This window comes from Oncorhynchus nerka, linkage group LG2, assembly GCF_034236695.1.
Source record: "Oncorhynchus nerka isolate Pitt River linkage group LG2, Oner_Uvic_2.0, whole genome shotgun sequence".
NCBI lineage: Eukaryota > Metazoa > Chordata > Actinopteri > Salmoniformes > Salmonidae > Oncorhynchus > Oncorhynchus nerka.
This window is the reverse complement of record NC_088397.1, coordinates 68,156,951-68,183,822: the sequence shown is the minus strand read 5'-3', so window position 1 is coordinate 68,183,822 and position 26,872 is coordinate 68,156,951. Positions and strand designations below refer to the sequence as shown.

General features: G+C 41.5%; 1 protein-coding gene across 1 annotated transcript in view; it reads right to left on the bottom strand.

Moving 5' to 3' along the window:
- Nucleotides 1–8,711: 8,711 nt before the first annotated feature.
- The window catches only part of LOC115140323 (sodium channel protein type 8 subunit alpha-like), a 52,328-nt gene continuing 34,167 nt past the window's right edge, over nt 8,712–26,872 (bottom strand). The window contains exons 12-21 of the mRNA XM_065021811.1: nt 25,415–25,532; nt 23,949–24,103; nt 22,907–23,080; nt 20,663–20,785; nt 15,728–16,012; nt 15,378–15,431; nt 15,052–15,189; nt 14,828–14,932; nt 14,340–14,610; nt 8,712–13,990 (exon numbers count right to left, since the gene is read on the bottom strand). Of these exons, the coding sequence (XP_064877883.1) occupies nt 12,825–13,990; nt 14,340–14,610; nt 14,828–14,932; nt 15,052–15,189; nt 15,378–15,431; nt 15,728–16,012; nt 20,663–20,785; nt 22,907–23,080; nt 23,949–24,103; nt 25,415–25,532 (2,589 nt within the window). The 3' untranslated portion in view covers nt 8,712–12,824. The remainder of the gene's footprint in view (nt 13,991–14,339; nt 14,611–14,827; nt 14,933–15,051; nt 15,190–15,377; nt 15,432–15,727; nt 16,013–20,662; nt 20,786–22,906; nt 23,081–23,948; nt 24,104–25,414; nt 25,533–26,872) is intronic.

The following is a 26,872-nucleotide window of genomic DNA, read 5'->3' as shown; positions in this document are numbered from 1 at the left end:
TACAGTTTTATATCTTTATGTTTGAAGCCTGAAATGTGGCAAAAGGTCGCAATGTTCAAGGGGGCCGAATACTTTCGCAAGGCACTGTAGCCTCGCTACTTTTATAGCCTCGCTACTGTATACAGCCTGTCTTTTTACTGTTGTTTTTGTTTTTACTGTCTTTGTTTTTACTGTGTATTTCTTTACTTACCTATTGTTCACCTAATACCTTTTTGCACTATTGATTAGAGCCTGTATGTAAGCATTTCACTGTAAGGGGAAGGTTGTATTCGGCACAAGTGACAAATAAACTTTGATTTGATATATAGGTGCCGTAGCTAGCTAGATAATGGTTTATGATAATTGCAGTTTTGTTCATTATCTAGCTAGCTAAGTGTAAAACGCAGCTAAGTTAACTAGCTAAACAACTAGGCAGTTATCAGACACTGGCCATGTTCGAGAGGATCAAAATTGCGAAGTATGATGGGTAAATTGTGAGTGACTGACTGATCTACAAATAATAATGAGTCGTTATTTATGATGCAAGGTGATTTGTAGATCAGTCAGTCGGCAGTCGCCTGCAGTCATTGTAATGCTCTCGAACATGGCCAAGTGCTCTTAACTTACCATACTTTTCTGACCAACTAGACATTACTTTCGTCAATCTTGGCTGACTCCTCCTTGCCTACCCCCGTCTCCGCGTCTTCTTCTAGGTTCAAAACGATATGTCTGTAGTCTGGTGCTTCATTGACAAAAGAAACCCACTCACACACATCCATCTGGTGCAGTCAATGGAGACGTTTGAGTGGATCAATTTTGTTAAGACGTTGTTCACCGCCTTTCAAAGTGTGTTGCATTATGGGTATAAAATGTTCTGACTTGCAAGGTCCAGCTTTTGTCAAATTATCGTCAGATTTCACTTTTCGTTGCAGGTTAGGAGAATTAAGCTAAGGTTAGGGTTAGCTAAAATGCAACAAAAGTCTACTTTTTACATTCATTTGACAGATGCTGGATACCTTCTAAACATGACTGACTTGTGGCTACATGTCGACTGCATGACCTTTACAACAACCATGTGATCGAAGATCATGAACTTTCGACTACAGTCGACTGGAAATTTCTGCAGTTGCTCCTTGCCAACCAATGCATTGTGAGAGACAATCTTCTGTTTTTCTGGAAGCAAAAGGCACTACATGCTCATAAATGGTTGATGTCGCCAAATATCATTGGTTATTATCAATGCATGTTTGCTGTTTTGGGTGGATAACTATTTAGAGCTTAAATACATATTTATACTTACAATCTAATGACATGTAATCCAAATGTCTAACATAAATAAATGAAATATCTTACTTGTGACCTAATGCTAAATATGCTTTGCATCGGATCATTGCTGCTAGCTAGCTGCTACCGAGTGGCTATAGTGGCTAACGCCCCTGTCCCGAATCTAGCACCAGTTAGCCAGGAGCATCTTCCGGCTAGCAAACAAAATTACTACAATACCTCTTTCGCCAACTGGCCTGGAGCCTTTGTCGACAAGGAGCCCACCATTCTACCACGACTGGTCTGCCGACGTAACTCCATCCGCTGTGCCCTCAACCGGCCTTTGCCGGACGTTGGAGCAGGCGCTTCTACTAGCCCCGGCCTGCTAACTTTAAACACTGTGTCTCCTGCTTGCTAGGTAGTAACGACTACCCAGTGGCTTCCCTGTTTCATCTATTGTTGTTCACTGGACCCTATGATCACTTGGCTACATAGCTGATGCCTGCTGGACTATTCATTAATCACGGTACTCCATTTAGTTTATGTTTTGTTTATCTGTCTCGAACTCAGGCCCTGTGTGTAGTTAACTCACCATTTCGGCCTCAGATACCTCCTTTGTCCCACCTCCCACACATGCGGTGACCTCACCCCGCATAACTAGTGCGTCCAGAGATGCAACCTCTCTTATCGTCATAAAATGTCTGGGTTTACCTCCCTTTTAACCGCACCCCACCATACTCTTGTCCGTACATTATGCCCTGAATCTATTCTACCATGCCCAGAAATCTGCTCCTTTCATTCTCTGTCCCCACCTAAACGGGGATATGCTTAACACCCTGGCAGTTCTACAATCTAAGCTAGATGCCCTCAAACTCACACAAATTATCAAGGAACCCACCAGGTACAACCCTAAATCCGTAAACATGTGCACCCTCATAGATATTATCCTGACCAACTTGCTTTCCAAATACACCTTTGCTGTTTTCAATCAGGATATCAGCGATCACTGCCTCATTGCCTACATCCGCTATGGGTCTGCGGTCAAACGACCACCCCTCATCACTGTCAAACGCTCCCTAAAACACTTCTGCGAGCAGGCCTTTCTAATCGACCTTGCGAGGGTATCCTGGGAGGATATTGACCTCATCCCGTCTGTCGAGGATGCCTGGTCGTTCTTTAACCTCTCTAGGTTACGTGGGACGCTAGCGTCCCATCTGGCCAACAACCAGTGAGATTGCAGAGCGCCAAATTCAATTACAGATATGCTCATTATAAAAATTCAGAAAACAAAACATATTTTACATAGGTTTAAAGATGAACTTCTTGTTAAACCAACCACAGTGTCAAATTTATAAAATGCTTTTTGGCGAAAGCATACCTAGCCCAGAACATACCTAGCCCAGAACATAGCCCAGTTGACTATTATTACAAACAGTAACCAGCCAAGCAGAAGTGTTACAAAACTCAGAAATAGAGATTAAATTAATCTCTTACCTTTGATGATCTTCATATGGTGGCAATCAGAAGACATTCATTTACTTAATAAATGTTCCTTTTGTTCGATGAAGTCTCTTTATATCCAAAAACCTGCGTTTTGTAAGCACGTTTTCTTCAGTAATCCACATGCTCAAAAGCAGTCAAAACAATCATACAAAGAAAATCTCAATTGTATCCATAAAGTTCATAGAATCATGTCAAACGATGTTTATATTCAATCCTCAGGTTGTTTTTTTAGCCTAAATGATATATAATATTTCAACCGGACAATAACGTCGTCAATATAAAACAAGAAAAGCACATGCGCATGAAAAAACTCTGCGACACGTTAGGGACCTCTCGTTCAGACTGGTCTTACTCCCTCATTTATAAGAACACAATCCTGAAACGATTTCTAAAGACTGACATCTAGTGGAAGGCATAAGAACTGCAAATTGAGTCCTATGTCAATGGATACTGTAATGGCATTGAATAGAAAACTACAAAACCAACAAAAACTACTTCCTGACTGGATTTTTCTCAGGTTTTTGCCTGCTAAATCAGTTCTGTTATACTCACAGACACTATTTTAACAGTGTTTGGAAACTTTAGAGTGTTTTCTATCCAAATCTACCAGTTATATGCAGATCATATCTTCTGGGCCCGAGTAGCAGGCCGTTTAATTTGGGCATGCGTTTCATCCAAAATTCCGAATGCAGCCCCCTACCCTAGAGAGGTTAAAAGTAATTTCCTCACCATCTTAAATAAGCATGCCTCTTTCAAAAAATGTAGAACTAAGAACAGATATAGCCCTTGGTTCACTCCAGACCTGGCTGCACTTGACCAGCACAAAAACATCCTGTGGCGGACTGCAATAGCATCGAATAGTCCTCGCGATATGCAACTTTTCAGGGAAGTCAGAAACCAATACACGCAGTCAGTCAGGAAAGCAAAGGCTAGCTTTTTCAAACAGAAATTTGCATCCTGTAGCTCTAACTACAAAACGTTTTGGGACATTGTAAAGTCCATGGAGAACAAGAGCACCTGCTCCCAGCTGCCCACTGCACTGAGGCTAGGTAACACTGTCACCACCGATAAATTCCCGATAATCGATCATTTCAATAAGCATTTCTCTATGGCTGGCCATGCTTTCCTCCTGGCTACCCCAACCCCGGTTAACAGCTCCGCGACCCTCGCAGCTACTTGTCCAAGCCTCCCCAGCTTCTTCTTCACCCAAATCCAGATAGCAGATGTTCTGAAATCGCTGCAAAACCTGGACCCGTACAAATCATCTGGGCTAGACAATCTGGACCATCTCTTTCCAAAATTATCCGCCGCTATTGTTGCAACCCCTATTACCAGTCTGTTCAATCTCTCTTTCGTATCGTCCGAGATCCCTAAAAATTGGAAAGCTGCCGCGGTCACCCCCCTCTTCAAAGGGGGTGAAACTCTAGACCCAAACTGTTATAGATCTTATCCATCCTGCCCTTCTAAAGTCTTCAAAAGCCAAGTCAATAAACAGATCACTGGCCATTTTGAATCCCACCGTACCTTCTCCGCTGTGCAATTTGGTTTCCGAGCAGGTCACGGGTGCACCTCAGCCACGCTCAAGGTACTAAACAATATCATAACCGCCATTGATAAAAGACAGTACTGTGCAACCATCTTCAACCACCTGACCAAGGCTTTCGACTCTGTCAATCACCGTATTCTTATAGGCAGACTTAACAGCCTTGGTTTCTCAAATGACTGCCTCGCCTGGTTCACCAACTACTTCGGATGGCCTGTTGTCCAGACCTCTGGCAGTCTCTATGGGGGTACCACAGGGTTCACTTCTCGGGCCGACTCTTTTCTCTGTATATGTCAATGATGTCGCTCTTGCTGCGGGTGATTCCCTGATCCACCTCTACACAGATGACACCATTCTGTATACATCTGGCCCTTCTCTGGACACTGCATTAACAAACCTCCAAACGAGCTTCAATGCCATACAACACTCCTTCCATGGCCTCCAACTGCTCTTAAACGCTAGTAAAACTAACTGCATGCTTTTCAACAGCTCGCTGCCCCCGCCAGCCTGACTAGCATCACTACTCTGGATGGTTCGGACTTAGAATATGTGGACAACTACAAATACCTTTACAATACAAATACCTACCAACTACAAATACCAACTACAAATACTGCATCGCAGTGCTAGCTGTGCCACTAGAGATTCTGAGATTCTGGGTTTTCAATCAGGAACTCAGCGATCACTGCCTCATTGCCTGCATCCGCTATGGGTCTGCGCCCCATGGGCCTCCCGGTCGCAGCCGGCCGCGGGGGGCGGCACATAATTGGCCCAGCATCGTCCGGGTTAGGGAGGGTTTGGCCGGCAGGGATATCCTTGTCTCATCGCGCACTAGAGACTCCTGTGGCGGGCCGGGCCCAGTGCACGCTGACACGGTTGCCAGGTGTACAGTGTTTCCTCTGACACATTGGTGCGGCTGGTTTCCGGGTTGGATGGGCATTGTGTCAAGAAGCAGTGCGGCTTGGTTGGGTTGTGTTTCGGAGGACGCATGGCTCTCGACCTTCGCCTCTCCCAAGTCCGTACGGGAGTTGCAGTGATGAGACAAGACTGTCACTACTACCAATTGGATACCACGAAATTGGTGAGGACAAATGAGTAAAAAAATAATCTAGAATCGTCTTTCTATTTCTCAACAAAGCCTCCTTCACTCACGCCACCAAACATACCCTAGTAAAACGGACTATCCTACCGATCCTCGACTTCGGCGATGTCATTTACAAAATAGCCTCCAACACTCTACTCAGCAAACTGAATGCAGTCTATCACAGTGCCATCCGTTTTGTCACCATATACCACCCACCACTGCGACCTGTGTGCTCTAGTCTGCTGGCCCTCGCTACATATTCATCGCCAGACCCACTGGCTCCAGGTCATCTATAAGTCTTTGCTAGGTAAAGCTCCACCATGTCTCAGCTCACTGGTCACGATAACAACACCCACCCGTAGCACGCGCTCCAGCAGGTATATCTCACTGGTCATCCCCAAAGCCAACACCTCCTTTGGCTGCCTTTCCTTCCAGTTCTCTCCTGCCAATGACTGGAACAAATTGCAAAAATTGCTGAAGCTGGAGACTTATATTTCCCTCACTAACTTTAAAGATCTGCTATCTGAGCAGCTAACCAATCGCTGCAGCTGTACATAGCCCACCTGTAAATAGCCCAACCAATCTACCTACCTCATCCCCATATTGTTTTTATTTACTTTACTTCTCTTTTGCACACCAGTATTTCTACATTCACATCATTATCTGCACATCTATCACCCCAGTGTTAATTTGCTACATTGTAATTACTTCGCTACTATGGCCCATTTATTGCCTTACCTCCTCACGCCATTTTCACACACTGTATATATACTTTTAAAATTGTTATTCTATTGTGTTATTGACTGTACGCTTGTTTATGCCATGTTTAACTCTGTTGTTGTTTGTGTCACACTGCTTTGCTTTATCTTGGCCAGGTCGCAGTTGTAAATGAAAAACTTGTTCTCAACTAGCCTACCTGGTTAAATAAAGGTGAAATAAAAAATGTATTTTTTAAATCTTGATATTACTGTAATGTTGTGTTCCATGTTATAGCCTATAATTTGTATTGTCTGTTATATTGTCACCAAACAAATGAAAATGTGTTGACTGTCTAAATGTGAATAAAATGTCATACACATTGTGGTCTACAAATGGGTTATTGTTGGGGATTTCTACACTGACAATTTTAGAGGCTTAATCTGTGACTGAGAAACCGGTCCTTAATGAGCAAGTACCCCAGACACCAGTTATCAAATGCCAAGTACATTTGACTGCAATGCATATTGTTTACCCAGTAACTTATGTGAACTGATGTACATGCATATTCTAATCATTTTCTGTACAGTAAGTGTTTTTGTCCTTCGTGATTGAATCCAATTCTGTTCTTTACATGCTTACTGACAAAAGCAACACAAATGTTAAGAATGAAATAAATACACTGCAGGCTGTAGTGATGCTGATATGCAATCAATTACCATACAGTAAAAATCTTTGGACTCCATTTAATCACATCTGTTATAATTCCATGTTGCACAATCACAAATAATGAGGAAGGTACAGGGGCATGAAGTAATGGCAAACAACAGAGCATTTCCCATATGCTGCAAAAACACCTATGTTCTCATAGTAGCCAGCCTATGCACTCACTACCTGGTTATATTTTGAGAAAAATACAAAACCAGACTTGTGAATGTTCGAAAGAGCTTGGGCTTGTATCCAATTTCCTTATTAGGATATTCATTCCTTGCGCCATGTTGATCATGTTCAGCTTCCTGTAGGAGAAGTGGTATTTCGATAGCATCCCCTTCATCGACAATCGAGAGAAATAGTAATGGTGTCTTATTGTAGGCACTAACTCTGCCATGGTTCTTTGTACACAGCCTATGAGGAAGAGGAGTGGCGTTTTTGTATAAACGCCGAAAATAAGGTATGTGGTAAACACAGGTTTAGGAAAGCATGTCCTTTGAGATCATATTCATCAGCTAATGTCGGTTTTTGTGAATTTCGAAGAATTTATGTAATAAATAACACAAACCACATAAAGGCTTCATAATTCATAAAGGTCATGTTATCTGACTGCTATTATCTCATGGAACAAAACGTATAAATTCCCCTAAGCGTGTTAAATTCAGACTTTATTCCAAAACTCTATTCTTTCCCAATTAATTTTTCCCATGGGAATGGTTGAACGAACCAGCTGTAATTTATTTCCGTGTTTTAGGAATACACGATGGCGAGCTCTATTTAGGCAAATTCCATGTCTGCCATTATTGCGTTTCCTAGAAACTGCACAACATGTCCAATTTGCTGTCCGTGCATATGTTCCGTCTACAGTCGGCTGCTTTCAGTGTACCACTCCAACGCGCCCAATGGCTCCGCATTCCAAAACTATTCCAGTTAATCTGTCATGCGTTGCCTGGAAACCCGACGTTGAAATGCATAACACTACATCCGGCAGGAATTAGCATTTTGAATCAAGAAAGGTTCTTCTCACACCCTCTATAAGCCAAAATGTTGAATAAAATATTTTAATGTTTACCGTTTTTTTGTCTGTGTGCTTGGTCCTTTTGGCGGTAGGAATATGAGACAATATATCCACAGGAAAGTATAATTACATAAACTTTTCAAAGGGCTGGTAGTGGGGAAGGAGAGAAAAATAAGGAGCAGGGCACGGTGCCACTTTAAACTAGAATATAATATGAGTCTATTACAAAATGTATGTTTGTGTGTATGATTTAGGAGTCTACAATTGTGCATTCACATATCAGTTTAGAAATGCCCAGGTATTTTTTTACATTGTAATACATAGCATACATTTTTCACATGAACAAATCGCAGCATCTCCTCTCTGTCTTCCTACTGCTCATGTATTTTTTCCTCTCTTACTTCCCTTCCCCTTCCCCTTCCCCTTGTGTGCAGTAGGTTGTGGGACAGGGAGGGAGGGAGACCTACAGTACACTACAGTATTGAGAGCAGGCTGCTGCTGACTCAGCCCAGGCCACCGCATTCATCTATCTGCACTGCAGCACAGTTTTTACCCTCCGTCTTTCCTTCCCTCTCTCATTCAGTGGGCCACTTTATACACACACACACACACACATACACACACACACACACACACACACACACACTCACAAAACACTGCACCACACCACACTATGCTGTGCTACTTGAGGTATTATCCTTTTAATAAAGATATGGTTAGATGCTTGCAGACAAGATCCACTACTGACCTTGCTGTGATTTCAGATGACTAGTCTCTCTGTTTATTACTGTAAATCTACACTGAAATTCATTTAAAGTCTGTGATGAAAACCAAATGAGAAACTTTTTCCTCTCATGTATATACATAAATTGTAGTTAATCATTTTCTAGAAAAAAAGACACCACTATGAAGCATAACTGGAAGGCTGCTTTATTGTTTGGAAATTGATTCGTGCTCAAATGAAGACAATCTTTCACTGATTCTCACTTAGTCCCAAGTGGTTGTGCAACACTGTCCTCTCTCTGACTGTATTAGTGGCAAGAGATAACAATGACACTCAAAAAGCTTTAAGAAAATATTTTTGGCAACACAAAAACCCCAACAAATAACAGGTCTCAGTCATGCTACAAAATAAAGGCTACATAAATAATTTCATAAATCCACACCAGAATTGAACCCAAGTGTAAAACAGAAGGCAAGCTCTCTCACCAGCTAAATGATCAGTGAACAGAATACAGAGAGAGCACTTGCAATAGATTACTATAAGATGTTAGTTCTGTTGATCTAGTCTAGGTGATGTTTTCTCTCCATTTTGATTCACTAAACCATTGGGTTTGGATATATCATTTTTACTGATGTATTGTAAAGTCTAAAAAGGCAGCTGAAAGGCACATGCCATTAAGAGATATTGCACCAAGAAACAAATAGAAATAACAAAAGCAATAAACCTTGAAATTATCAGATGCATTGTTTAGAAAATAACAATAAATCCAAACTGCACTGGTGTGTTTAGGGGGAACCTGGAGGAAGGTCAGCGCTAAAACAAGTCAAAAGCTGTCACACAAGGCGACCTGAGGCTCAGGATACCGGGGCATAATGACCGGCCAGCGCCGGCTTGTCTCAGGGTGGAGAGTGTGTGTGTGTACAGTATGTATGTGTTTGTGTGTTTATATTCAGCGGGAAGAGGTGGGAGAAGTTGTGGGCAAGACATCTTCAGACATGTACAAAGGGTGTGCTGGTAGTGCAATCCTCTCACCAACGCAGGCTACACAATCCTCAGCAAGCAGCCATTGTACACTGTTCCCCAGTACATAGTGATCCTGGGCAGGCCAGAGTTTTGGTCATTCACTGAACATATTGCACACAAAAAAAGAAATGGGAGTTATTACAGTCGGGTGCACTGCATTCTCCCCAGTACAAGGAGCGGAAGGGAGAGTTGAGGACATATATTAGAATATATATATTATATATTCTGTGTGTGTGTGTGTGTGTGTGTATAGCTCTATATATGTATTGATTTTTATTTATATCTTTTTTTCTTTTTTAATATAGATTTTTTATTTACTCCCTTTTTTAATGTGAAAAGTGACTCCAAAAATCTACTCCACCTAACAAATGTGTCAGAGTCTAACAAGTGTGACAAGGGGTGTCAGCTGGAAGCCATTCTATTTACGGTTATTCATATTAGATTAATAGCAGTAGTTTAAGTATTTCTGTATTTACAAAAAACTACGCATGCATGCACGCATAAAATAAAATGATATATTACATTATTTATAGTCTCTTAAAAAGTTCATTCTTAACTTCAGCAATTTGTGCCGTTTACAACACAGCCTGAACTGTACATAATTTTTTCTCATTTTGTTTTTCAAATTGATTTAAGGTTTTTACATTTTTCTGTTTATACATTTATACATGTATATATCCTTGATGGGGATGGAGAAAAATGGACAGCAGTTGCTTTTATGCTTATCATTCAGAGTTTTATTTGGTTCAACTTAACACCCACACTGATTTTGGAGATCTCATGCAGCAACTAGACCATAGAACTTGAGAAGGGGATTGGGGATTTATTCATAAACAGGAAGGTAGTGACATCACTGCACAACAGGAAGTGCAAAAGCTTGGGTGTCTTCTTAACGTGTTACGGCTCACAGTACCTTTACAATGCATCAAGTGCTCTGTTCATTATTTGGTATTTGTTACGAGATATACTTGCTAGGTAAGTGGAGTAAAATGGCTGATGAGAGGTTTTGGAGCACATTTTTCTCAAATTTCGAATTATGGGGCTTGCTCTCTCGTGCTCACATACCTGTTTTGCCTCTCATAGAATTTAGTGTTCTGCTCAAACTAACATATCCATTTTCCCTTTCATGACATCTCCTCACATTGTTTCCTAAGTACCTATGACTAATATTTGGGTGAGCAGTATTATTGTTGTATTTTATTCAGACCTAACCTAAATCCATAGCTACACAACCACTAATATAATTTACTATTGATACAAACGCTGCCCTTACAAGCGAGCGAAATGTTGCTTTTTCAATGAGATGCTTCTAGCCCTATATTTCTAAATGTCTTTTACAGGAAGCTCTAAAGTGGCCCCTGATAGACTGGTTGCCCTAGCTATTGCCAGCCGAGACCATTGTCGAATAGGGTAGCATAACATCACACAAAATCATAGGAAAAAGTGTTTCATAAATACTCTCATCACATTAACTTGCATTTAGTTGCAGAGCTCATTATAATACATCTGTAATATCTCCTGAGATAAAGGGGTGAACTCTTCAAGCATTGCGTACAGTTCTAGGATCTCTGTCTAACAATGACAGCAAAAAACAGAATAGGCAGCAGGGGGTACTGTTCACCCACTCCCATTCCAAGGACAAGGGGTGACGATGAGCAACAAGGCTTCTCCACATACACCAATTTCTGTTTTTCTCTCATCTCCTAGCACAAGATGAACTCTCTCAACCACATTAAAGAAATGGCTGAAAAGACATGTTAAAATGATACAGACTAGATAACCATAAGAACATGTACAAATGAATCAGCACATGATAAGGAAATAAAACAGCAGTTATTGGAAACAGAAATACAATATTCTTTCTACACTTAAACCTTGTAGAACAGTCTAAATTGCCCTTAGAGAAAAAAACAGAAATGGAAACCACCTTGCTACATCAATTCCCTGCACACTTAGACACTCCCACAATGCCCTCATCCAACACAAGAACAAAGGCAGATGGCATGGTCGATTAGGTATGTGATATTGCTGCATTCAAATTATATATAAGCTTTTTAAGATTTAAAACGATCCACCAAATCCACTCAATAATACATACACACAAACATCCATTCCCTTCTCTTCTGCATCCCATAGCAGCAATAACATTTTGTATTTCTCCTCATACAATCCACAATGTTGGTATTCATTCCACACAAAGTTTCTCATCATAATACTAATGATTTACTTCTAACGTTGAATTTTTGACAGTGGACAACCTCAAACCTATGGTCGAGCCACTGTTGTGGTCTGAGTATTAGTGTCTTGTGGACTATGATTATTCATGCAAGATTTCTGATCAAAACATGCCATCATGCAAGTCATTACTATGCATTGAACAAGCACAATTATTTATGTATTTGTTTGGAAATATGACTGAGTAAATGTAAGCCCTTGGCCCAAGATGACTCCCTAATCAACAGCCCCTTAACAAATTGGTGTGAAAGCCCATGTAGTAAAATCCTTTTGATGTGGGTATAACAAAGATAGTAGGTGAGGAAGAGTTATGTGACATGGGAAAATTGTTGATTGTTGTTGTTTTTTTAAACCTTTTTTTGCCGCTCAAATGATGTGGAGATACTATATTCAGCATTAACAACCCACATGGAAAACCCTTACTTTAGGCTACTATGGGGTTTTGTCTTTCTCTCCTCAGCTGTTCTTCTGTTTGTTCATATAGACTGATAATGTACATAAATGTGCTCCATGAATGACTAAATTCAATGATACAGAGTTCCTTCTGAATGCTTTTCGAAGGTGATTCTTCAAGTCGAGCAGTATTTCCATGTTTTTCCTGCATAGCTCTGTATTTCCATGGGAATCCATTGCTGGCGGGAATCCCACACATTAGATCCCTTATCGGCGTTTCTCATTCATTCCTCTTAGTGAAAAGTTCTGTTCCTTATGTGTAGTCCACCAGTCAGGGAACTGCCCATTTCTTTCATATTTAGTCTGTTTTTCATTCCATTTAGTTAAGATCAGTAGTCTAGATGCAACAATGTCACACAGTACGCTGATTATGTTTGGTTTAAATCAAGTTCAAGTCTCTTTAAGCTGTAAGAGACGGAGCTGCTGCACTCTGCATCAATAGTATGAAGTCTTTAAACAAAATTATTAATATTATTATTTTTCTTTCTTGCAAATGAAATAATCTGTACATCTGTGTGGGTTAGATGGTTTCCTCTCGCTTTGCTTGAAGTTACATTATTATAATTATTATTGTTATTATTATTCCAATATTCTAACACTTAGATTCCCTGACGGATTTTTGGTTTCTGCCCTTCTCCTTCCTCCCTGCCTTTCCTTCATTCTCATCCTGTTTTTCCTTGTCAGGTTTGGTTACACTGTCATAGGAGGGAAGAGAGGCAGTGGAGGGCGTGCCCTCCTTCTTTTCTTTTTCCGGATTCGTCCCACCATTCTTTACATTATTGTTATTGGCCGGTCTGCGCTTGCATTTGAAGCCACGTCTAGCCAGGTAGTTTCGATAGGCCTGCTGGATGATTTTGGCCGACACGTCCTCCTGCTTGCGCCTCAGAGTAGTGGTAATGGGCTCATAAGACACTTTGGACGGGTTCGCCGCAATAAAGCGCTGTTCCATTTGATCCCTCAGCATGTCCAGCTCTCCGGTATCGCCTAGTACCCGCTTGGTGAATGCAAACAGAATGTCGAGGCAGTGGATCCGGTCCCCGCTCACCATGGGCAAGTCCATGGAGATCAGCTCTATAGTGTTGGGCTTTGGAACACGGAGCGGGTGCTCTAGGTAGTCTGCAAAGTCACCAAGCTTGCCATAGGTGATGAACTGCGAGGCGTCTGGGTCGAACTTCTCCCATATTTCGTAGAAGGTCGTGAAGTCGTCTTCGCTGAGCGGGTCGGCACTCTCTTCAGTCGCAACGCCGAAGTTCTCAAGGATAATGGCAATGTACATGTTGACCACAATTAGGAAGGAGACGATAATGTACATGACGAAGAAGAAAATCCCAACCGAGGGGTTGCCGCAGTCGCCTGTATTCGGTGCACCTGGGTTCTCCAGTTGTGGGTCACAGTCTGGGGGGTAGTTGAGAATGGGTAACAACAAACCGTCCCAGCCGGCAGACGTAGTGATCATAAACAGGCAGATCATGCTGTTGCCAAATGTCTCAAAGTTGTACATGTCGTCGATTCCTGCCCCATGCTTGACATAGCCAAAGTTAGACATGCCAAAGATAGAGAAGATGAACATAACCAGGAAGAGTAACAACCCGATGTTGAACAGAGCAGGAAGGGACATCATCAGGGCAAACAGTAGAGTCCGAATGCCCTTGGCCCCTTTGATCAGACGCAGGATTCTGCCGATTCGAGCCAGTCGGATCACCCTGAAGAGGGTTGGAGAGACAAAGTACTTCTCAATGATGTCTGCGAGGAACATGCCTGGATAGAGAAGCAGACAGAAGAGGATAGGGAGAAATGTATTATTGCTGGTATGTTCTGCAACCCTTTTAGCATGTTTCCTTAAATCCATAACACTGTCATATAGACATTTTAAAATAATACAAACTGTCCTGTGACTGTTGGGCCACTAGGGGGAGATGTTAACATATGATCTCACTTTCCCAAGCCTTAAATTTCATAATTATGTGATATTTCTACACAGATTATTTTTGAAATAAAACAGAGCAATTCTAGTAATTGAAACAGCAACTTAAGTTCTAGGACTCAAATACCAGGATGACAATAGGCAAACTGCATGTAGGAGGAAAGGGATGAAATCACTACTGACCAACAATTGAGAGAATGACCACGACCACGTCAAAGATGTTCCATCCAATGGTGAAGTAGTAGTGGCGAAGGGCAAAGAGCTTTAACACAAACTCGGTAGTAAAGGCAACGATGAAGACGAAGTTGACCCAGTAGAGAATAGTGTCAGTATCTTCTGACTGATCGTCCGTCTCCACCATCATGGTCACCATGTTGAGGCAGATCAACATCATAATAGATATATCAAAGACCTGCTGCGTTACGAAGTCAAATACCAGGCCCTGAAAGTTATTCTGAGAGAAAAGAGAAAACATTATGGAGGAAAGATAAAGAGAGTTAGTAGATTTAACAAATCAAAGCAAGGCACATTTTGTTAGGGTACATTCTGGAAGGTCTGTTGGTTAGTAAAGTTTAGTTTGACATGTATTTTGAATATTACCTTAATTAGAACTCCTAATACCCCTCCCCAAAGCAGCCGTTGGGCTAAAGGAACCATAGGAAGAGACTCACCAATGGTCTTGGAATAGGTTTTTGTGGTTTTTTTGAGCCAAGTTTTTTCATGGCAGTGTGGTATTTCTTCTGCTCTTCTGTCATGAATATATCCTGACCTCCAAAGTAAAGGAGACAAGAAAACATCTGGTTACAACCGTGTTGAGCCAAAGAATGTGGGAACCTTTTCTTAACCTAGTTTTATCTTATCAACAGGTCCATGGAATAAGGAAAATAGGTCTTATCTTTTTCTTTTGCTGGTTAAAGTTGTCAATGATGACACCAATGAAGAGATTGAGGGTAAAGAAAGAGCCAAAGATGATGAAGGCAACAAAGTAGATATACATGTAGATGTTGTCTTCATAGATCGGCTGGTCCTCCACCTACAGAGAGCAGGAAAAAGACATTCAAGCTCCAAATTGTCCCTCATTACATTGCAAGTTGTGGGTTCAAAAGCCCTTTTCGTTACAAGTTAGTATTGGTAGGTTCTTCTGGAACATGTTACATCTGTTCACACAATACCAACCAACAAACAAAAGGGAGACAAATCTCATACAAGTGACAGGCCTACCTTCCGAGAATCAATGGCCGCATACATTATGTCCATCCAGCCTTTAAACGTGGCCTGTGAGAGAGGGGAGATATAAAGTCATGTGAGAAAACAGGGAAAAGAAACATGAGGAAGAAGAATGAAGGTAAAGCAGAAAGAGAGGAAAATTAGAATGAGGTGTTGAAGAGGAAGGAGGAAAATTACAAGATGAAAGAGATAGAGGTACAGTAAGAAGCCATTGATTGAAAAAATATGAGAATTGAATCCTGCAGTCTAAGTACTGTTCAATGTCCAATCAACTTTGACCTCCACAGTGGGAGGGCCAAATTAGTTAAAAGTCAAAACATTGATAGGAAAGACCTTGAACTCACCACTTGTAGAAGTGCCAGGTATCCTGCAGCCACATTGTCAAAGTTAATCTTGACATTCTTCCACCTGACCTCACTGTAATTTGCGTTGATTAGTGCAAAGCACTCAGTCTTGTTGTTGACGACGTCAGGTTTAAAGTTTTCCTCTGAGGTCTCGTTGAAGCAGTAGTAATACTTCCCTGCAAACAGGTTGACCCCCATGATACTGAAGATGAGCCAGAAGATGAGGCACACCAGCAGCACGTTCATGATGGAGGGGATGGCTCCCACCAAGGCATTCACCACCACCTACACACGTAACCAAGGAAACAGGAGCAGCATGAGATACAACTCACACATATATACAAACATAAACCCACTCCCTCTCAGAGATAAAGGTCATATACCTTACGTGATTTGCAGATCAGTTTGGTTTATCTTGACTACTACTTCTATGTTGCTATTACTCTATCATATACAACTGACGTCACCAATGAGGTATACTGGTGTTAAATGGGGCGGCAGGTAGCCTGTGTTTAGAGCGTTGGACCAGTAACCGAAAGGTTGCTGATTTGAATACCTGAGTTGACAAGGTGAAAAATCTGTCGATGAGACCTTGAGCAAGGCTCTAATTTGTGCCAGAAGTCACTGTACTATGGGTGACCCTGTAAAACAACACATTTCACTGCATCTATCTCGTGTAAGTGACAATAAAAAAATGGGTGAAGCACAGTGAATACTTTGAGGTCCCAGTTTTGGTGTACCTATTTGACCATGAACTATGTGCCTATTTAAGATTACTCTGATGTTTTCCGTACGATGTACCCAATGACGAATGAAAACTTGCTATGTCCTCATTGTGGTTTTACAGAAGTGTTTAATACGTCTTACTTATACACTTTTGTAATATTTATGAAATGCATATTGTTATATTTGGTAGCACTTATTTGTTTTTCCTTCGCCTCCAACCCCTTTCGATGTGTAGAACGGATGTGGGTGGGGCTAGGTCTACATAAGGGTGCATGTTTTTTGATGAAGGCCGTGAGGCCGATACATAAGCTTATTAAATATCAGTGTGCGGTTTCCTTTTTCCTTCATCTTGTTCAACTGTTGCCATGCACCTGCAAATAAAATTGTTCAGATGTGCAAGTGCCTTTTGAATTTTGGTGTACCTATTTGAAACCTTGAATGAGTACACTCTTAGAAGTAAAGGTGCCTGGATAGGTTGTGGTGGTGTCAGCAGCAGCACACAGTGTGATGCTCTGATGATGTACATTGGATGTTTTAATGCAGAACACCCAGCAGCTCTCAGACAGACAGCTAAGCTGAGCCTGGCATGCACAGTCATACAGGCACATGTACAGAGTCATGTTCCCACCTTGTCAAGACAATCAGAACTGAGATGAGTGGACTTTGCTGAAGGTTTCCCTCAGAATGTGTTGTGGTTATGGCAAAAGACCTCAACTAAACACACACTTAGTTACCGCACTGCAAGCGATACCGGAGCGTCAAGTCTAGGCCCAAGAGACTCCTAAGTAGCTTTTACCCCCAAGCCAAAAGACTCCTGAACAGCTAATCAAATGGCTACCCAGAATATTTGCATTGAACCCCCCCCCCCCCAGAACACTGCTACTACTCTCTGTTATTATCTATGTATAGTCACTTTAATGACTCTACCTACATGTACATATTACCTCAATTACCTCAATACCGGTGCCCCTGCACATTGACTCTGTACCGGTACCCGCTGTATATAGCCCTGCTATTGTTATTTACTGCTGCTCTTTAATCATGTGTTATTCTTATCTCTTACTTTCTTTTAGTTATGTTCTTAAAACTGCATTGTTGGTTAAGGGCTTGTAAGTAAGCATTTCACTGTAAGGTGAGTGTGACAAATCCAATTTGATTTGATGAGTAGACTAGGGAGCTAACCTCACTAAATGGACATCATAATGATGTGAAGATGTACCTGGTTCCCTCTTCATAACTAGGCCTACGAAATTCTGTGAAGATGTACCTGGTTCCCTCTTCATAACTAGGCCTACGAAATTCTGTGAAGATGTACCTGGTTCCCTCTTCATAACTAGGCCTACGAAATTCTGTGAAGATGTTATGAGTTTACCTTTCAAAAAAAACAAAAACAATGCCTACTACTGTCAGTGGTTGTTGTTATCTGTTATTGTTTCCCTTCTTGACAACAGCAGTTGACATGGCTCTCTGGCATACAGTATGTGCATTGCTTGTATGTAAATATTTCAGGCATTATCAGTCAAATAATAGCACAATGATCCTGTATTATGGAGGTTGAGGGCTCTATTCAAACTGTATCGCTGAAGCTTTACAGATGGCAGGACAGATCAGTGAAAGGTATTTTCTGAGTAAGTTGACATACTGTGAATGCAGTCTCCTCAAACACAGGAACATTGCCTTTAAAGTTCAAATCCCGTTGTAACGCGGGTTCAGCGATACAGATATAATAAATATATTTTGCAACACAATGCTACAGCCAGATGAAGTCCAGACAGAAACAGTAATTCTGATGCTTGATATACAGTACTTCACCAAACTCTGGTGACATGACATAACTAGGGATGTGGGGAGAACAGTAGACAGATCTGAATTGTACATATTGGAGGTTGTGTAGGAATTACAAGTTGGAGAGGAGACAAGACCAACATTTTCAAGAATAACAACCAGTGGTAAAATTCTTCACAGGAAATTGACTGATGACCTGAAACTTAAAACCAATAAGAGACTATGGAATATTGAACTGTGAGAAATGCTACTATGCGTCTCACTTGGTGTAGGCGTCACGTGCCAAAGCTTCAACAAAAAAGCCCTGCCCAATGGCTCAGCTTACACGTTCTGTTTTCTATAATGATGCTTACTGGAAACTGGTACCAGCAAACATGACCACATTGGCACGATGTAGGCCCTATGCAGGCTAAGCTATTGGCCCCCTGTACTGCCCAAACTGAGCCAATGTGCTTTTGCTCATCGGCTCCACATTGGCCCCAGGCCAGGTATTTATTCAAATGTAACTTATTTACTTAAAGATGCACTATGTGGAAATCATGCCGCCATTTTCTGGTTGCTAAAATTCTAATAGTTTGCCTAACTTCAGTTTATGTGACAAAACAAGCAGTTATTGTATAGAGAGTCATTGTACCATCTAAACCACTGTGAACTATATTTTCCATAACCAAAAATATTGTATATTCAGCTGATGTACAAAACCGAAAGTTCAGAACAGAAAGCATAAAAATAGCACACATAGAACATATCTAACTCTTCTTAGACTTGCTTTCAACGGGAATTAAAGATCCATAACTCACATTTCTCAGTAAATTTGGTCGGGTCGCCTAAAAAGTTACAATTTGTAGCTTTAAATAAATTGTATAATATTCCAACCTTAAAGGTATTTAGCAAATGTGTTACATTGTAGACAACCAAGTTGTTACTATCATACATATATTTTTACAAGAGAAACGGTTAAGTTCCTTATATGCCACATGCACTTATTTAAGTTTTTGGAAACACTTCTTCATTGGCAGTCTACAAGTCAATACTGTTTTGGGGCATCACACAATGCAATCCTTAAACTGGAATGACACTCAGTAATGGTTGCACAAAAATAACTGTGTGCACACCACACCCACAAATATTTGAATGAGCCCCCGCCTCTACGTTATGAAGTAGCTGGTGTGGGCTAGACTGTGCTGGGCTTGGTGTGGGCTGGCCTGTGCTGGGCTTGGTGTGGGCTGGCCCGTGCTGGGCTTGGTGTGGGCTGGCCCGTGCTGGGCTTGGTGTGGGCTGGCCCATGCTGGGCTTGGTGTGGGCTAGCCTGTGTTGGGCTGGTGATGGCTAGCCCATTTTGGCAAAGATGGTTCAGTATGAAGATGCCCAGAAACAGCGTCTCCAATAGAAATCCCCTAGCTAAACTCATGCACAGAAACAGTTTGACACATGCGTCGAACTGCGCATGTGCAGGCCATCAAATCAAAGTCACTCCTTCGAAATAAAGTTATTTTTGACCAACATTTTAATGTGTCAGTTTGTCACTTCTACACGGATGTTCAGCTACTTTAATATGTTTTTTAGAAATCGATTTAAAAAAATGAACAACTAAGGATGAATTTTTCACTTCTCTCATTGACATCCCAAACCCCGGTCTGGTCTGTCAAGCCTGTGTTGAGAGGCGTTCCCAGAAGTATTGGCCTGTTTGGCCTCTGGGTTAGAAAACTCTGTGATTTAGGGCTGGTGAGGGATTCGTGTGTGCCAGCCTTTGTTGGGCTGGTGATGGCTAGCCCGGTTTGGGCTGGTGTGGGCTAGCCCATGCCCAACTTGCCCACTGAATACCCACATGGGGCCATGTTTGCTGGGGTGATTCTTGTAAGTCATGTGTGACATTGGAATGTTTGAGTGAGACTTGTGAAACAGTAGATGAAGGAACATGGTACAGGAAGGATCTCTTGCATGAAAGCTCTCGATAGTAGAAGTGAAGACTCTAAAATAAGTACAATACATGGCCAGTTTCAGTTAAAAATGACATTCATTCATATGGGATGAGTGACTTCATTCTCCAGTCTTCTTTCATGTTCCACATCTATATACTCTGTTTTGACATTACAATTAACCTGGAATTGCTTTCAAATGCATACTTCATCCATACTTGAGATAATCATTGCTTTCATATCAGCTGCATCATGACTTTCTGAAATGATCTTTTCATGCAAATAGTGTATGTATAGTGTATGTATGGATGAGCATGTGTAGTATTTTGCATGCATTTTCCTTTTGGACAGAATTGTGTTAAATTTCATATTTGTATTTCTTAATATGCCCCATATGGCTTTTCTAACATTATTTTTGCTTTCTAGTTCATTATAGCATGCATGGGTTCTGTAACTAATGAATGGACATGCAGATGGACATGCAGCCTGGTGTTTTAGATCTTACCCTCATCCCTTCAAAGCGAGACAGGGCCCTAAGGGGCCTCAAGGCCCTCAATGTCCGTAGTGATTTAACGGGCCCTAGATCGGAGTAGCCCATCGCATTAGCTATAAGAGTGATTATAGACACCTACACACAGAGAGAGAGAGGAAGAGAGAGGGTCCAAACAGTTAGAATAGGTAACAGAGACAGATGGACCAATTTGCTGGAGAAAATTAATAACACATATAGATATTTATACATATATATGCATGTTTATATATGTATGCATATGTACACAAACTGTATATAAAGAGAGTAAAGTTCAGCAGCGGTTAAATCTTCTGCAGAGGTCAAGAAATAATAGGTGGCCCAATTTTTTTCTGGATATTTAGGGAGTTTGTTTTGTTTTATTTTGTAAGGCAGGGGAAGCTTGAAAAAATGCTTTACAGTGTACCTTGTTAGAAACATGTGGTTGACAGAAAAAGAGGGGAAAAATAAGGGAAGAGAGAAAAAGAGGTAGCCAAATCAAACAGGTGACATTTAATAGGAGATATTAAATATTAACTCAAATTGACACAGTATACGCACACTATTCACACAACTCACAAAGTACCAGTTGAGTATAAGAATGGAGAATGGGAGCCAGGAAGGTGAGGGCAGTTGTAGGGACGAATAGGAGAGGGGACAACCTGTGAAAGGGAGAGTCCCGGGACAAAACCACAAGAACCTTACCCTGGCCTCTCAACCACCAGCCCCCAAGCCTTTTCAACTGCAGTTCAACATTCCTTTTCATTTAAAGATATACACTGTTACAGGTACCTGCGAGAGAAGGTACAGGTTGAATGTGCACATGTCTGAGCCATCTCATACTCACATTTCATTCTATTCTAGAACAAAACTTGTACTCATGAGGGAGCCATAGCCTACATATGGAGACCCACGGGACCCAAGATGTAGAGTAGTTACAGGACAGAGAGGAGCAAAGGAGCCAGAGAGGCAAAGAGACCACGGGACACCACACCTGTTAGAAAACTTGAGCTCACTTCCCCCCTGTCTCTCATGGCCATGATAATGTGATACTGGCAGGTGGAGGGGGGGGGGGGGACTGTTGGATGGCCTTTGAGAAATGGAACAGATTTGCAAAAATCATGTCAAGCAGCTAGTGTGGCATTGTGATGTGTGAAATGTAAACATTAAAAATGTTTTTTTTGGGGGGAGGGACTGTCCCAGTCACTCGTCCTGCCTGTCACCACTCATTCCACCCCTGTATATGTGTATATGCCCCCATAGGGGAGAGTCAGACAAAGGGGTAAGTTGAGCCACGCTTGTTTCTAGGAAACCATACACAAAATGTATAATTTGACCAAATATTTAAGCAGAGATCATCATTCATGGAGTCAGTGAAGGAAGAAAAGTGGTAAGCAAGTTAGGTCCATAAAACAGATTTTCAACAAGTCAAATGAATGTATTGTGTTAGAGGTTTCATGATGCTTGTATCTAAACCAAAGTAATTATTTTAAGATTGTTCTATACATCAGTTGGGGTCTCTTTAAGCTAGCATGAAAGTGCATCCTTGTAGCTGTGTGGGCTAATATAGTCCAAATGTTTGCCTTGAAGTAAGTTGAGCCAATGGCCATGGGGTAAGTTGAGAAAATTGAAATGTTTTCTTCCCAGGTGTAATGCAAGGCGTTATCGCTGGGATATGATGTAACAACAGGGCCTGGCCTATGTTAAAAGATGCTTCAACGGATTATAAAAACAAAAAAGCGATTATGATTGTGTTGAATTGTGTTTGGGAAATAAAGAGACACGGTTTTAAAAAGTAGGTGGCTTAACTTATCCCACTCTCCTGTGCAGGGTTTTTCTATGCCGGCTAAATGGTCTATGTCAATAGGCAATGATTTGATGTCCTGTTCATAACCTAGAATCTGCGATCAGTGCTCAATGGCCATACTGCAGCATCATTTGAGATATGCAAGTCCCTTATTATCAAAGTCGTCTCAGATCAGGAACAAATAGTAATCTAGTTACAGCTACAGTGTGCTTGAAGGGAAACAGCATCCAACATGGGAGGAGGACACTAAAGCTCGTCATCTCTCACAGAGAGAGAGAAGAGCAAGAGACAACACATAGCCAGAGAAGAAGAACATGAAGAAGACAAAGCAAGAGAGATAAAAAAAATATTGAAAGAGAGACCAGCACAAAAGAAGAGGGGGAAAATCCTAAGAGGGGCAGGAAATAACAGAGTCTGTTGGAGAAGCTACTTACATCCACAATGAAGAAGTCCAGCCAACACCAGGCGTTGGTGAAGTACTTGACCCAACCATAGGCCACCCATTTGAGCACCATCTCCAGGATGAAGATATAGGTGAACACGCTGTCGGCGTACTCCAGGATAATCTTGATGGTCTTCCTCTTATTTATGTACACATCCTCAAAGGCCTGCGGGAGGGAACAGAACAGCAGCATGTTAACACTGACGTGACTGGACATCTTGTTTTAGGATTATGCCTCGGAGTTTTTCCTGACCATGTAAAAAACTCCTGACCCTTTCTATGGTTAAAGGTGTTTTAGCTGGTTTTGACGTTTGCTTTTCCTGTTGAAATATGAATTATCCTCAAATGACAGTGTTAAAGGTGCAATGGGGAACATGAGCAAATATCATCCTATCTCAGTCCTCCAAAAAGTGTTACATTATATAAAAAAGCCACAGTATTTTTTTCTCTACAGAAATGTTACTTACTTATTGAGTCTTTAATGTCTTGTGATTCAACTGTGCTAAAGTTGATACTGCCCTACGTTCATGGCAAATTTTGTGAATGTGAATTTAGAATTCTCTCTGATACAACAATGTATTGAATCCTCTCAGAATGTGTGGTGTTTACATAGAGCCCACAGCAGTGAAAGGAGGTAGGCTACTGTATGTGATGGAACAGGCTCTCTCTGTACTGTAGGGTTAATAGTCCCCTCAGACCCACTATCCTATAGGATATATCCCTCTGTCCATTCCTGAACACGTAAGTATTCTGAATCACCATTTGGCTACAGTCTCCCAGAAAGCTGCAACCTAAGCTGGATTCCTTAAGTTAAAAGGCTGGTGTATTACAGCACTTTATTGCCCATTAGCAACAGTCGCAGAATAAAGGAAAAGTAATGATCTCGCTAAGACTTACACTTCGCAAGAAGGGGGAATAAAATATTTCTTGATTTAATTATTACATTTCAGTACATTCTGTATATGGTTTCTGTAAGACAGTACGTAATGGTGTGGTATGAGGTGAACTGTGTATGTGTGTGTGTGTCTGCATACCAACGCCCCGCTACTGAGCAGGATCATGAAGATGATGACGGTCTCAAACCAGTTGTGCTCCACGATCAGGTAGCTTGTCTTCCTCAGGAACCACCAGTGCTTCCCCCAGCCATGGTCGATGGGCAAGTACAAAAACGTATACTTGGCAACACATTCTGGAAGAGGGCACGCGCACACACACACACACACACACACACACACACACACACACACAGTTACTGATACAGATGAACAAGTTTAGGGCATGTACACTTAATTGACTACACACGCACACAAAATGCCCTCATTATGACATACAGACTGGAGATGAGGACAGACACTCACAGACCCACACTTGGCATGGCTTAACCTTTTGAACCTCTGGGGGCAGTATTTCATTTTTGGATGAAAAACGTTCCCGTTTTAAACAAGATATTTTGTCACGAAAAGATGCTCGACTATGCATATAATTGACAGCTTTGGAAAGAAAACACTCTGACGTTTCCAAAACTGCAAAGATATTGTCTGTGAGTGCCACAGAACTAATGCTACAGGCGAAACCAAGATGAAATTTCATACAGGAAGTGAGCCAGATTTTTGAGGCGCTGTGTTCCAATGTCTCCTTATATGGCTGTGAATGCGCAAGGAATGAGCCTACACTTTCTGTCGTTTCCCCAAGGTGTTTGCAGCATTGTGACGTATTTGTAGGCATTTCATTGAAAAATTGACCATAAGAGACTACATTTACCAGGTGTCCGCTCGGTGTCCTCCGTCGAAACTATTGCGTAATCTCCAGGTGCGTGCATTTTTCCATTTTGAACAGAGGAGAAACCAAACTGCCACAAGTGACTTATCATCGAATAGATATGTGAAAAACACCTTGAGAATTGATTCTAAACAACGTTTGCCATGTTTCTGTCGATATTATGGAGTTAATTTGGAAAAAAGTTCACGTTGTAATGACTGAATTTTCGGGTTTCTTTCTTAGCCAAACGTGATGAACAAAACGGAGCGATTTCTCCTACACAAATAATATTTTTGGAAAAACTGAACATTTGCTATCTAACTGAGAGTCTCCTCATTGAAAACATCCGAAGTTCTTCAAAGGTAAATGATTTTATTTGAATGCTTTTCTTGTTTTTGTGAAAATGTTGCCTGCTGAATGCTAGGCTTAATGCTATGCTAGCTATCAATACTCTTACACAAATGCTTGTGTAGCTATGGTTGAAAAGCATTTTTTGAAAATCTGAGATGACAGTGTTGTTAACAAAAGGCTAAGCTTCTGAGCCAATATATTTATTTCATTTCATTTGCGATTTTCATGAATAGTTAACGTTGTGTTATGGTAATGAGCTTGAGGCTATAATTACGCTCCCGGATACGGGATTGCTCGTCGCAACAGGTTAAATTGATATCAGTTAGCATACATTAAATGCTAAGTGCTATTGTGGCCAGACTGAAGCCTGTGTCTGTAAGTTCTTAGTTACCATCTGTCCAGCAGGCGTCTGGGTCCAGGAACTCCTCCACAACCTCCACCACCACCACCTCCTCCACGTCAAGCTTGATGTCTATGGTGCTGCCCTCCGAAGAGCTGGTGTCATCAAGCTGAGACAGACAACAGGAGAGATATAGGAGAGGAGGAACCTCAAATTAAATTCCTAACATCACTGAACATTCGGTGGTTTTATGAGCTAGTATGTACAAATATACTGCATAGTGGTACCCACTGACTACAAAAGCATCCACTAGCATCCTTTCGGTGGATACAGTAGATCATAGGCATCATGATTTAAAGGCAACATAACCTAACCAGGAAAAACTCTGTCTTGCAGTTGTAGGTTAGATGTTAAATGCTGTCTGCATGTTTAACACATTCTCTTGCATTCCAACCATGGAGTTGTGGGTAACCTTGTCTATTTGCCCCGACATTAGTACTATTAGCAATATTAACTAGCTAGCTAGTCATTAACCTCGGCTGCTGATTGATTACATTAATAGGGCTGGTCACTGATAAATATGCATTTGCAGATTTGACAGTGATGCATGATTTGTTGCTCTTTATGCAAATAGACTACAGCATTAGATCCAGTGGTAAAGATATTTACTTGACGCACAGGACATAAACATGTGACACTCAAGAGGGGAATTGATATGATAAACATGTTAGTTAAAGGGAGGTGGGGGAAGGATTGCCTTAACATATATGCCTGGGCTTTTAAATACATGTCTAATTCATTGTAATGATGCTGGACTGTTGTGTCTGTGAGTTACAAACAACCACAATTACCAACGCATTATTTGATCTGATTACAGAGAAATGGTTATGGAGAGAGGATTCAACATATAGGCCTAAAATGTAAATGTATTGAGGCTGATCTCGACCAGCTTGGGTAGAAACATTTAAACAGACATACAGTATATGCCTGGTCTAGCCAACCTAATAAATCATCTCACAGCTGAACGATAACTTAAGGTGAACCAGGACACACAAGCATTCACGCACATACGCACACCCACAGAGCCAATCCAATTCACTGAAGAATGACGCTGCACTTTAGAATCCTGAATCTTCAGCAGGACTGTGCTCCTCTTTCTCACACACACTCTCTCTCTCTCTCCCCCCCTTCTCTCTCTAACACAAACAGCCAGACAGATCCCTGATTGGCTGACAGGGGCTCTGTGTCCATCCAAGCGTTGCAGGGCTGGGCTGTCACTGGCTTAGCTGCAAGACAGCCTGCCGTGTGGTTGGTGGAGACAGGGAGCGAAGCAGACTGGGGATCTGGTACAGGTATTGGAGCTGCTGCATGCCTTCCCCCTGCAAACCAGGTCAAGGTGACCCAAGCATCAGAGCTCCCCAACATATCCACATACTGTACAAGTTAGGAGGTCCTTTCCCACACATTCACAGACACAAAGCCGTGTTCATCTGTCTGACTGTCAGTCTG